At 36.9% G+C, this 14,799-nt stretch overlaps 1 protein-coding gene across 1 annotated transcript; it reads left to right on the top strand.

Moving 5' to 3' along the window:
* Positions 1–11,776: 11,776 nt before the first annotated feature.
* Positions 11,777–13,716, top strand: LOC149836156 (dof zinc finger protein 1-like). Its single transcript, XM_090010814.1, has 2 exons — positions 11,777–11,909; positions 12,477–13,716. Exons 1-2 carry the CDS (start codon positions 11,883–11,885, stop codon positions 13,248–13,250), a joined length of 801 nt encoding a protein of 266 aa, XP_089866940.1. The 5' UTR covers positions 11,777–11,882; the 3' UTR covers positions 13,251–13,716.
* The last annotated feature ends 1,083 nt before the right edge of the window (positions 13,717–14,799 follow it).

The following is a 14,799-nucleotide window of genomic DNA, read 5'->3' as shown; positions in this document are numbered from 1 at the left end:
AAGGTTTGAAAATCAACGGTTTGAAATTTTTATAAATATTCAAACTTTAAAAAAATCATGTTCGATTTAATAAGAAGAAAAAAGAAGATCCAAGTGTCGTTTACTTGCAAATCAATCATGCATACTGAACATATTTGCATAAACACCCCAAAAATCCCTGTTCTCTGTCCATAGGAACTTGAAAAATAATTGTAGTCATGGGTTTTTTTACTTAATCTGAACTTGTAGATGTGTTGGCCAACACTTATTTATTAAAAAAATGGCCTTTTCATATATATATATATATATATTTGTGTGTGTGTGTGTGTGTGTGTGTGTGTGTGTGTGTGAGGGGGTGGGGGTGGGGGTGGGGTAGACAAGTCTTTGGTGTAGATATGCATCATAGGTGTTTTGACTCAATCCGACCTTGAAGGTATATTCAGCATAGTCAATTTGTTGGGGATCGACCCATGGATCATGTTTTTTCAATATAAAAATGCATTTTTAAGTTGTAAAAATTTAGTATATTTCTGGCCATTGATTTTTGAATTACCAAAAAATCCTGTACACCCACAAGATTATAGTAATCTGAAAGTTTTTCTCCACCAAACAGACCATGTAGATCATATCTTTAAGGTGAGATCCACTTACAAAAGATTACCAAAGACATTATTTGTTTCAACTCATTGATACTGTTTTTTCAAATCCGCGCTACTCTCTCTCTCTCTCTCTCTCTCTCTCTCTCTCTCTCTCTCTATATATATATATATATATATATATATATATATATATATATATATATATGATTTAATATTTTGTGCTATTAAAGGCACATAAGTATTAAGCTGAAAATTATATAGGCTCAAGCTTTATTGACTCAATCTGACCGTATAAACTTGTGTTGTATGATTTGTTAGTTAAGGATCAAACTTTGGATCATGTTATTTCAATTTGAAAATATTATTTTTTGAGTCATAAAATTTTAATGCATTGGGGGCCGTTGATTTATGAAGCCCTTCAAAAAACTGCTTGCATGTAACAATTGCATGATTTAAAAAACAATTTGTACTAAACAAACCATTCACTTAGATCACATCCATAAGGTCCAATCTGAAAAAATCAAACACACACACACACACACACACACACACACATATATATATATATATATATATATATATATATATATATATATATATATATATATATATATATATATATGAAAAGGTGGTAGCAGCTAACGACCTTGCTAATAGTGCTTCTCAAGGGTTTTCTATGTTTTTCTTAAATCTGGCCATACATATGCATTCTACATACTTGATTTTATAAGAATCGACTCTTGGATCATTTGATTTGTATACGCATATACATTTTTATAAGGTTAAAAAAATTGCCGTAATAAGATTTTCTTAAATATTCAAGGCTTAAAAAATCATGTTTTTCATCGAAAAACATGATCCAAGTGCCATTTCCTAGTAAATCGATCATGCTGAACAAATCTATATGGCTAGGCCCCTTGTAAGTGAATTCATGCGATGGGTCAACCCTCTCTCGTTTTTATGCACAATTTTAGCCAATATCTTAGTGAGTCGACCCTTGACTCAGAAGGATCGACCTTATTCAAAGAAGACCCATCAAGGGTCAACTCATGCTTTTAAAGGGTTAGCCCCTTCTAGGATTTATTGAATGTTTTTAAACTTGGACCCATTAAGGGTCAACCCTCACTTTGAAGGGTCGACCCCTGTTCAGTTTTGTTATACGACCAAAGCCCATGAAGGGGTCAACTCCTTATTTGAAGGGTCAACCCTCTGGCCACTATTTTGTATACAGTTTTGGACCCTGACTCATGAACCAACCCTTGGTCCTGATGGGTCGATCCCCATACATAAAAGTTACAGAAGACCTTTATGGCCTTGACTTTGAAGGGTTGACACTACAAGAAAAATGTTAAGTAGCGACAAAAAATTACGACAAAAATAATTCGTTGTAATTTTGTGATGGATTAGCGAGAGAAAATTAGTCGTCCCTAAAATTGGAATTAGTTGCAAAATTTGTGACGGAAAAATTCTATCTCAAAATTCATCGTTAATTAGCGACGAAAACGTTTTGTCTCAAACTCTAGCACAACTTCGCGATGGATGAGCGACAAAATTTTTCTGTCGCTAATTAGCGACGAATTTTGAGATAGATTTTTTCTGTCACTAATTCGTCGCTATGTTTTGATGTAAAATGATATAGCTAGGGCACAAAATTTACTCTACTCTCTCTCGCTCTCCTCTCTTCCATCGACCGAAAGGGCACTGCACCTCCCCTCTCACCGCAACCCTCGTCCTTCTTCGCCCTCTCTCCTCTCCCGTCCGACCTCCAGCCTCCGGAGCGGCACCATCGTCGACCTCCTCTTCTTCCTCCCCCTCCCCGAGTTCTCTTCTCACCTACTTCCTTCCCCATCCGCAGGCCGCCGGAGCGGCGCCATCGTCGACCTCCTCTTCTTCCTCCCCCTCCCTGAGTCCTCTCCTCACCTCCTTCCTTTCCCATCCGTAGGCTGCCGAAGCGGTGCCATCTTGGACCTCCTCTTCTTCCTCCCCTTCCCTGAGTGCTCTCCTCACCTCCTTCCTTCCCCATCTGCATGCCGTCGGAACGACGCCATCGCCGACCTCCTCTTCTTCTTCCCACTCCCCGAGTCCTCTCCTCACATCCTTTCTTCCCCATCTGTAGGTTGTCGGAGCGGCGCCATTGCTGACCTCCTCTTCTTCCTCCCCCTCCTCGAGTCCTCTTCTCACCTCCTTCCTTCCCCATCTGCATGTCGCTGGAGCGACGCCATGACCGACCTCCCATCCCATCTTTTCTTCCCCTCCTTTCTTTTCTCCACCCTGCACCATCGTTGTCATCATGACTCACTTCGTCTCCCTGATGAGTGCCGACCCAGAGGCCCTCCACTGTCGCGGTTCTCATCGACCGGTACCAGATTCCCCATTGGCCCTTTTTTTTCTTTTTCTTTTCTGCCCTTGTTCATGGGAGAATAGCAGTGAAAGATCGTGTACCTATCGAGCTTCGTCCATCTCGTCGAGCCTCTGACCTGTATTCGCCAATCGTGAAGGTTTATTCGGGTAACGATAAGTTGGTCGTTGTGTGTGTGTGCAGTTGTAGCGTTCTCTCCTTGTGAGAGAGACGAGTAAATCATTTTGTATTATATTATTTTGTATATTTATGCTTTGCAGGTGCGTAGCTGAGCTAATTATGTGATGCTTAGTGCTAAGCATTGCATGCGGCTAAAAATACAATGCAAAAAGAAATAAGAAAAAAATGCAAAGGCAAAAGCATGCAAATCGGGTAAATACCCGTGGCGAGTAAGTGATACAAGCACATCACATGTTATTTACTTTCTTGGATGCAACACTTTTTTATTCACACACTCACTTAGTTGTGGATATCTGAGACTGCTTTGCTGGAGTTTGGAGATCATGTTGAGCATGATTTGAATGTATGAAAATAGAAGTGCTCTTATTTTTGTAGTTCAAAGTTCATGCTAGTCATGGTAGTAGTTAGCGGGATATTGGAGTCTGTTTGTTGCAGGTACATCTTTAACATTGTTGTGATATGAATGTATTATAATGTTTGACGTGATTGTATCCATGCTTGCATGAAGTTATTTTGAATTAATTACGCCCTCTATGTAAAATTGTATTATGAAAACATGCTTAAATTGAATGTATCGTGTTTATGAATATGATTTAATCTTTCTAAATATCTTTGTGATATATATATATATATATATCAAATCATTATATCCACCAACAATGCATGATAAATTTGATATTTTTTTCATCGACGCATTATTATGATTCTATTTTAACTGGTGAAGATAATATCCATAACATTATAGGATAAATGACTACAAACCGTGAATGAATGTACTGTAGGATAGTTGATAATGAGGTGTCACTTGAATATATGAATGGTGTTGATAATTTTATTGAATTTGCAACGGCAAATATCAGTATAGTGGATTTCATCAGTCGGATCAGGTGCCCCAGCACGATGTATAAGAACAATCGATTTGTAGAACCTTGTGACATTAGACATCACCTATACAAGAAGGGTTTTGTTAGTGGTTATATGAATTGAACGCTTCATGGTGAAGAATTTTAGAACAATTTTGACATACGGGTGGATGTGGTGCACAATAATCCATATATAGATTTGATATTTGATGCCACAGGACCAAAATCGGGTTCTGTTATGGGTCCTACTGATGTACTAACTGGGGTAGAGAAAGAAGCAGCAAATGATGCAGCTAGTAGATTTTATGACTTACTTAGAGATCCTGACGAGCCACTGTAGAATAGTTGCGAGAGTCACACTATCTTGTTTGCAGTTTTTCAACTACTGAATTTGAAGTCAGAGTATAATTTGAGTCAATCATGTTTTGACCATTTGTGCTCTATTGTGAAGACTATGTTGCCCAAAGATGAGAAATTGTCATAAAATTTATATCGTGCGAAGGTTATGGTCAACGCTCTAGGTATGGGGTATCAAAAGATAGATACTTGTCCAAATCACTGCATGTTGTATTTTAAATATCAAGAAAATAGCATATCTTGTCCATTATATGAGCATCCTCAGTTCAAGCCAAAGACAAGAGGCAATACTAATACGAGGTCAAAAGAAGTGTCATACAAGTCACTCAACTACTTTCCTCTAAATCCTAAATTGCAACGATTGTATATGTCTTCGAAGACAGCTAAACACATGAGATGACATACAAATAAAGTTTGACATGATGAAAACAAGATCACGCATCCTGTTGACGCAGAAGCTTGAAAGCATTTTGATCGTACTCATCAAACCTTCGCAATGGAAGCGAGAAATGTTAGACTCGGTTTATGTATAGATGGATTTAATCCATCTGGAGGTAGATCAACTTCATACTCGTGTTGGTCAGTATTTGTCACCCTATACAACCTTCCTCCAAGCTTATGTATGAAACATCAAAATCTTTTCTTGTCTCTATTAATCCTTGGTCCGACCTCTGTGGGCCAAAATCTTGATGTATATTTAAGGTCATTGATTGATAAACTGAAAATACTGGGGGATGACAATGTTCTCACGTACAATGCAAAAACAAAACAAAACTTTAATATGAAGGTTGATGTTCTATAGACAATTAGTGACTTCCCTACGTATGGTATATTATCTGGTTGGAGCACACATGGGAAGTTGGCATGTTCGTACTGCATGGAGGATACATAATCTTTTAGATTGACGCATGGAAGGAAGCCATGCTGGTTTGATTGTCACTATTGATTTCTACCCAGCGACCATCTGTTCCAATGACAAAGGAATGTGTTCTCAGCAAGCACAACTAAAATAGAAGGTCCACCTACAGGGTTGTCTGGCATAAAGATTTTAAGACGATTGCGATACTTTCCATATAGACTGACAGATGCCCGTAGTCCGACACCCTTCTTTGGATTTGAAAATAATCACAATTGGACAAAGAAATCTATATTTTGGGAACTACCATATTGGCCGACCTTATTGATACGGCATAATTTGGATGTGATGCATGTAGAGAAAAATGTGTTTGATAATGTGTTCAATACAATAATAAATGTCAAAGAGAAAATGAAGGATAATTCGAAGACCTGTATGGATTTAAAACTAATATGTAAAAAACCAGAATTGGAACTTCAAAAGTACAATAGAAAAGTACTGAAACCAAAGGCAAGATACGTGCTTAGACCTGATCAAGTAAAGTAGGTATGTCAGTGGTTGAGACAATTGAGATTTTCAAATGGATACGTCTCTAACATTGCTCGGGCTGTGAGGATAGACGAGGGACAATTATATGGGTTGAAGAGCTATGATTGTCATGTCATTATACAACAGTTGATTCCCCTAGTATTCCATGATATGTTAAACAAACCTATATGGGAGGTATTATCCGAGTTGAGTAGATTTTTTAGAACATTATGTGCATCGAAAGTTATAGTAACTGAGGTAATGAATCTTGAGGATTCTGTCGTCACTACTATTTGTCAATTAGAGAAGATATTTTTGCCAGCATTTTTTTATGTTATGAAACTTATGATCATACATTTGTCATATGAACTTAAGGGTTGGTGGTCCTATGCAATATCGGTGGATTTACCCATTTGAAAGGTATATTTTTATTTATACTTTTCTCTCTAATGCTATTGAGAATTTATTGTATTACAAGATGTATATTGTCGACAGATGCATGTTTGACCTCAAAAAAAAAGGTTCGGAATAAAGCAAGAGTTGAGGGTTCAATTTGTGAGGCATACACTTTAGAAGATATTTTAATTTTTTTATCTATATACTTTGAACCTCACATTTCAACATGTTACACTTGCCTACCTCGTAATAATGATGTAGAATAAGTTATTGTGGCTCACAAACTATGGATATTTAAACCACTTGGGCATTCCTTTGGCAGTTGTTGGTCAAGACTCTTGGAAGATCGAGAGCAAGACGCAGCACAAATCTATATAATTTTTAATTGCTCAACGATCGACCCCTACATCGAGTAAGTATACTTAATATGTAACACTAAGTTCTCTACGTGCGTACATGGTTCGGTAATATAAATATTTGTTAAGTGCAGACGATTTGATTTAGAGTTGCGAAGAGAACTTCCACATCACTATGATAGTTTTTTTACTGCCTTATAACACATATATGCATGATTGAATCACTATGAAAGTTTTTTGACAACCTTAGAACACATATAAGCATGATCTCATCACTATAAAAGTTTTTTTACTGCCTTATAACACATATATGCATGATTGAATTACTATGAAAGTTTTTTGACAACCTTAGAACACAAATAAGCATGATTTCATCACTATAAAAGTTTTTTTACTGCCTTATAGCACATATATGCATGATTGAATTATTATGAAAGTTTTTTGACAACCTTAGAATACATATAAGCATAATTTCATCACTATGAAAGTTTTTTGACTGCCTTATAACACATATATGTATGATTGAATTATTATGAAAGTTTTTTCATAACCTTAGAACACATATAAGCATGATTTCATCACTATGAAAGTTTTTTGACTGCCTTATAACACATATATGCATGATTGAATTACTATGAAAGTTTTTTGACTGCCTTATAACACATATATGCATGATTGAATTACTATGAAAGTTTTTTCATAACCTTAGAACATATATAAGTATGATTTCATCACTATGAAAGTTTTTTGACTGCCTTATAACACATATATGCATGATTGGATCACTATGAAAGTTTTTTGACAACCTTAGAACACATATAATCATGATTTCATCACTATGAAAGTTTTTTTACTGCCTTATAATACATATATGCATGATTGAATCACTATAAAAGTTTTTTGACAACCTTAGAACACATATAAGCATGATTTCATCACTATGAAAGTTTTTTTACTGCCTTATAACACATATATGCATGATTGTGATACATAACATATTTATTTGACAGCCTTATAAACCATATATGCATGCTTGAATCACTATGAGATTTTTTTGACAACTTTAGAACATATATCTGCATGATTGAATCACTATAAAATTTTTTTGTCAGCCTTAGAACACATATCTGAATTCTATTAATGTTCTTCACTTTATTGCTAGTCTATGTGTCATTCAGCCATGTTACTTTGATTGCCTTAGATTATGTGCATTGCATATAATTTATTTTATTATATTTTGTTTATCAATACTAACATTTCGGTTCTCTTGTAGGATGTTGGAGATCATCAACGTAGAGGAGCTGATGGAGGCATAGATGAAGGAGCAGACCGAGATAATGAAGCGGATGATGCTCCAAATCTTTGCGATGATTAGATTCATATATTGAATTTGTTTTACGTACTTGTTGTTTCAAACGAAACTCTTTATATATGTTCACTTGTAACTAATTAGAACTTGGCGAGGATTACAGTGGGTTGTTAAATTTGTTTCACTTATAACTTGTGCTAAATTTGTTTCACTTGCTTTGTACATGTATTTTTTATGTGTACTTTGTTTTTTATACACAGGTTATATAAATTGTATAACGAGATTTTTTTTCTCAATATTTATATTTCAAATAAATTTTTTTATTTTTTTTTAAATTTTATGACGGATTCACGATGGATAATATCCGCCGCTAATATCCATCACGAATTTAGCGACGAATTAGGGATGGATATTTATTTGTCTTAAAAACTGAATCAGTCAATGTTTTACGACGAAATGTAATCCATCGTGAATTTGTCAATAAATTGGCGACAAAATTTAGTGACGAAAATGTATCCATCATTAAATTTTAGCGACGGATTATCGACGGATATGTATCTGTAGCAAAACCAAATCAGTCCTTATTTAGCGACGGATCATGACATTCGCTAGTCAATTGGCGACGAAAGTAGCGACAAATAAGTTCTGTCGCTAATTATCAACCAGGAAATTGTGACAGACGCTATCAATCGCTAAGTCATAGCCAATCCGTCGCTAAACATATTAAAGATGGATTAGCGATAAATTATCATCGGATAGGGTCTGTTACTAATCCACAAAATTCTTGTAGTGTGACACTTACTTAGAGAAGAACTAGGAAGGGTTGACCCCTGCTTCTCGACCATGCTTTTGAAGGGTCGACCCGTGCACCATAGTCAGTTGGCCTTTGTCACTAGGTTGACTCTTACTCAGTCTAAGACTTAAATATGTGTGAATTAACTCTTCTAAAGGAAGAATCAACCTTTATACCTTATGTATCAACTCTTATGAATAAGAGTCGACCCTTGTGGGTTGAAAATTTTGAAATAAACATTATGAGTCAACTCTAGAGTTGGATGAGTCAACTCCTAGCATTGAAAAGGCAACTCTTTTGACCCTGAATGCAAGTATATGATAATATGACCTCGGGTAAAGGATATATTCGCTTACTAAGATAAGCACAAAAGGATTATGGCTCATATAGAGCTTGTGGTTCAAGGAATCAGACTAAGACCCTGATAACTATAGGGTATAGCATGTGTGTGGGGACTACAAAGAATGCATGTATTACTGATGGCTTTTCAATGAGCTTGAGGATTTTAAAAAACTCTTATGAATGCAAAAACACACATGTTAACCATGCACATCTAAATAAATTATAGTGTCGTCATTGACAAGACGCTCGAATGGTTCAAGGCACCAAAGAAAAAATGGATGGTTATGAGATAGATAACCCTCATAATGATTACGCCTTCGAGCATTATCTTAGAGAGGATAGGTGGTACAAACCTCAAGTGTTCTCCGATGATTCACATATCTTATTGTTATTTTATGGAAGCAAGGCATCCCGATAGGTCTCTATTCACTCAAGGGTTAGCAGACCAGGGCTAGCAATGTGTCGTAGGTGATAGTGCCCAACTACTGCAGTTAGTTAAGGATGCATCATATTTCTTATCTTACAAGTGTCAAGTATGAACTATCTTCCGGCCATGGGCCGCCCGTTTGGACTTCCGCGCAGAAAGACCTTCAAACAATTTAAAATATCATAACATAATAAACACTTGAAGTGTTATGTTCTATTTTGATGTCATATTCCCCGAGTACCCGAGGGTACCTTCAAATCAAGAGAAACAAAGACTATATAAATCACACAACTTTGTATTGAAAACATGTTCAGTTAGTTTAAACAAATCAAAGCAATTGAACATGTATGAGATTCGAGTAAACTGTATGCAAAACTATAAGCTTCAAGAAAGTTGTCTTGTATACGCAAAACTATAAGCTTCAAAACTATATTGAACATTAGCATATTGTGCTACTTTCATTATGAACATTTTATAATTGTTTTGTTATTGGATATTTGAACTGATGTGTTATATCATCGGTATGAGAATATATGTTTTGATGTTATATAGTTTTGTGTAAACTTATTGTATATATCTACCAGGATTTCACCAGTTTGACTCCATTTTATGGGGCACATGTGAGCAATGATAGCTATGTAATGTGAGTCGGGATGCAAGGCATGGACGACAGATCAAGACTTTTTGGCTCAGATAATTTTGATATTTTGGCTCCATCTTGTATATTTTAGTAAACATGTCATTGTTCATAAACTCGGATTTGCAAAGTTTATCCTATTAATTTTTGGAATGATATACATGTTTTTTTATTAAATTGCTTTATTTTTGTACTTTTTAAATTACTCTAATTGTTTGAAAAATTGAGGGGTTGGATTCTAAATTGAATCCTCGTTGTTAGACCCGGATCCAAATCCTATAGGGGGAGTTGGATCCATGCCTATGCAGTTCACCTTTCTTCTGTAACCCGTTCGAGGATTTGCTAACTTAGGCTAACTACAAGATTTTCCATTGTACTATAAACTCAGTTTACATCACTAAAAAAAATCAAAAAATTTCTACATTTTTCAAGTTAGAAATTAAGGATTTGCTAACTTAAGCCAACCACAAGATTTTCCGCCCCTTTTACATCACCAAAGAAAATTTCAATTTTTTCTTAAAATTTTTAAGTTAGAAATCTTGAGGTGTTACGGATGTGGTCTACGTGTTTGATTTTATAGGAATGGACTTTTGCATCATTCGATTCCGATGCACGCAAGTAGGCTTTTATAAAAGTTTGAAAATTGTTGTAAAATTAAAATTTTCATAAATATCATAAATATTCAAGGCTTAAAATATTATATTTTTATTGAAAAACATAATCCAAGTGTCATTTCCTAACAAATCGATCATGCTGAACGCATCTCTCTGATCAGATTTGAGAAAAACAACTTGTAACCCCCTTTTCTTCTCTCACATTAGGTTGTCGTACGCAACTACTCCCTTCTCTCTCTCTCTATATATATATATATATATAGAGAGAGAGAGAGAGATGGGTAGGTGAAAAATTGATACATGCTAAATTATTTTTTTGACCGCATAAATGTGTTGGGGATGGTCGATTTAATCTACACCTGGATCATGTGTTTTTGATGAAAAAAATGACATTTGGAGCCTTATAAATTTTACAAAGATTTTGGACAGTCGATTTTTTTGAACCTTATAAAAACCCAACCCATGTGTCAGAATCGAACACTTGGTCAGAATTTAAAAATAAAATAAAAAAACCCTAAAAAACTCATTTCACACCTATATATATATATATATATATATATAAACTGCAATATGAGGGTGAATTGGCCCACTTTTCCGGCAAGGATCGCTGGAATTGGTGGTGCACAGACAAAATAACCGATGGCAATTACCACCTCCGGGGTGCATGAGGCGATTTCGGTGCCCTCCATTCCATTGATTGAAGGGAGGGGGGGGGGGGGGGCTGCGTCGACATCCGGCGGCCTTGACGAGCTGGGGAAGAAAGGGACGTACGCATGGGCGCATTAAGTGGGTCCCAAAGGTGCCTTGTCAGTCAGCGCTCCTCGTCGCCATCCGGCACACCCGCCCTCCCTCCATCCACCCACTGCTCCTGCCGACTCCAACCCCATGTGGGACCCGCTGCCCCCCCTCCCTGATAAAAAAGTATAGACTTAGCCCTGGGACAGAGTGGGCTTCCTGGACCAAAATAAGTGAGAGAATCCTATTTTCACATTCCTCCGGTCAGAGCCCTAAATATTATAATAAAATTGCACTATGGGAAAATAAATAATAAAATATAATGTAGAGAGAGAAAGAGAGACAGGAGAGAGAGATTAAAAAAGGGTATATCTTTCCTTTTGTGAACATCTCTCTTCTCTCTCTGATAATGGACCGACCGAAACTTCATAACAGCACCACCCACACCCCACTTGCTCATAACCCTTCGCTATTTCCTTCCTCCTCCCCAACCTCTCCTGCTCTTCTTCTTCTTCCTTCATTGCCACGTTTTCTTGCTTGTGCTTGTTGTAGATGATGGATATGGCAACCTGGCCACAGGTAATTATGCAAGCGGTTTCAGTCTTCTCTGTGTTTTGTTGAGTTTCTTTTAGTGCAAAAATTTATGGTACTTGATGATAAAGGTTGAAATTCATGGAATTCACACAATCGGTTTGGTCTTTTTTGGTTGAGAGGATCTCTCTCTCTCTCTCTCTCCTTTTGTAATTTATCTAAGATGTTTATAGTTGATATCTGAAACTCCACTATGCACTGATACCATATAGGAATTTGAAAAAGTACCACAAGAAAATAAAAATCTTTAGAGAGAGAGAGAGAGAGCTGTGTGATCGGCATAGGGATATCTGAAAGTCATCTTGTTTCTTTATCCAAACCAAAAATCCAAGGTAGTCTTTAATTTTCACGAATGGCTAAGAAAAAAACTAGATTATATCTCAAATTACTAAAACAAAATTTCTTGCAATATGATATGTTGGTGAAATTATTTTCTTTAGAGCCAGACCCAAGTTGGTATTCTTGCAACATGATATGTTTGTGAAATTATATACTCTAAAGCCTGATCTAAATTCCTGAAAAATTATTCACGAGTTCATGTCTTTCCATATCTAGGAAATGGAACTAGGAGCAAAGCCTGTGAAGGAGATGGTGTCATCCTCATGCTCATCAAGGCCAATGTTGGAGAGAAGGGTGAGGCCCCAGGAGCAGGCCCTCAACTGCCCAAGGTGCAACTCCACCAACACCAAGTTCTGCTACTACAACAACTACAGTCTCTCCCAGCCACGCTACTTCTGCAAGACATGCAGGAGGTACTGGACAGAAGGTGGGTCTTTGAGAAATGTGCCAGTTGGTGGGGGTTCTAGAAAGAACAAGAGATCAATTTCCAAGAAATTGGCTGATCTTACTGCTCCTAGTTCCTTGGACCCTTCCTCAAACCTAAGGACCCATGACGGGAGTGACCTCAATTTGGCATACCCCAACCCACAGGACTACCAAGCCCATCATGCTCCCACAGGTCTGCCTTCTTCTGACCTTGTTGATTATGAGAACCCATCTTCTTCTCTCTCAGCTTTGGACTTGATGAGAAGTGGGCTTCCCACAAAGAGTACTTTGAGCCCTTTCATGCCCATACAAGGTTACAACCATTATGGTGCTCCTAGTCTTGGTTTGCATGATTTTATGAGCCTGCCTGTTGATGGCTTCACTGGGTATGGAAATTTACAAGGCATTCCAGAGAGTGGCAGGTTGGGTTTCCCTTTGGAAGATCTAAGGCAAGCTTCTCATGTGGAGTTGAACCAGAATAGGAGCCAAGGAGAAGCACCAGGATATTGGAATGGGGTCTTTGGAGGAGTAACATGGTCCCATGTCCCTAATTATGGCCCTTAAAGCATTCTACACTGACTTTGTCATGATGGTGGTGGTGGTGGTGGTCATGAAATCATGATGGTGGCGATGAATATGGTTACGGTGGTGCATAGCATTAACATAAAATAGGAAAAGAGTCTGCAAGTATTCTTTTTTTTTCTTTCTTTTTTTCAATTTAACATTTGAAGCTTCTTTTAGGTTGGCTTCTTATGTTGTTTCTTTGGTATATAGTGGGTTTTGGGCCGTCTTAAGATGAGGTGGGAGAAAGGATTAGAATGCTCCAGGTTTTTTTGGTTCAGGGCCTGAAGATTTAGCTCCTCCTTGATGGAAATTTTAGAAGATCCAACTCTGAAAGAAGTTGAAAAAGAAGAAAATTGGAGAAATATGTTAGTACATGGTGATGCGGGAATAATATGAAGTTGTATCCACTATGTGAAAGTCTGCATTTGTTTGTTTGTTTGTTTGTTTAGGAAGAGTTCATTCAAGAGAATATGATGCTCTCTCTCTCTCTCTCTCTCTCTCTCTCTCTCTCTCTCTCTCTCTCTCTCTCTCTCTCTCTCTCTCTCTCTCTCTCTCTCTCTCTCTCTCTCTCCTACAGACAGCTAGAAAAGCAGGTTGGATGATTTACTGTGGAGGTGTTGACATTGATTTGAGATTCTCGTGGTTCATAAGCTTCATCTAAAGTTGGCTCTTAGTGCTGTCCCACTATACTCATACACCCATGTTAGCATATGCTTCATCTGCATACTTTTGAGTTTGGTTCATCAAAGATTTGCTTAGATTTTGTAACTTTGATCCACTGACATCATGAAAATCCAGAAGTTTGTTGGGAATCACTAGATCCCCACTGGAAAAGAAAATCATCCACAACATGGCATGCTCCCTTAGTAACATGCCCTAATATTCCAAATCTTTTGTCACAAGGTGTGATGAAGCTCTTCTATCTTAAATTGTATTTTTTTTTTAGAAACATGGGTTGCTTTTTGCTTTAATCATGGGTTCAAGTCTATCATGACCAAGTGTTACCTAATCATTTATTTAAACATTTGTCAAGGAATTCTTGATTACTTGTTTTTTATTGTCACACTGGGACTAATATTCTTATTGATTGATACTTTGGTAGTCCAACTTTGTTTTATTTTGTGTCAAAGGAGCTCAACTTGGTGTGTCCTAAACTGTCAAGCTACCACAACTTGTTTACTTTTAGTCGACCCAGAAAACATTCCCCTCGAGAGGAGAGCTAAAGAATAATCATCTTCACATGCTCCTCTATCCTTTTTGGGGCTTCTTCTTGCCTGACATGCCTTGTGATCATTCCTCCTGTGGAAGGGCAAACAGATAAAAGGAAATGCTAGAAATAAAAGTAATTTTAGTCATGGCTAAAATAACTCGTTAATGACACATATATATTAATTGTTTTAAGACATGGTAAATCTTAATGCCCTCTTATATATATATATATATATATATATATATATATATATATATATATATATATATATATATGTGTGTGTGTGTGTGTGTGTGCACGCACGTGCACGCACACGTGCTCAGTGATTCCTATGCACAA

This window comes from Nuphar pumila, chromosome 6 (assembly GCF_984573655.1).
Source record: "Nuphar pumila chromosome 6, dmNupPumi1.hap1.1, whole genome shotgun sequence".
NCBI lineage: Eukaryota > Viridiplantae > Streptophyta > Magnoliopsida > Nymphaeales > Nymphaeaceae > Nuphar > Nuphar pumila.
This window is presented reverse-complemented; position numbering and strand designations above follow the sequence as displayed.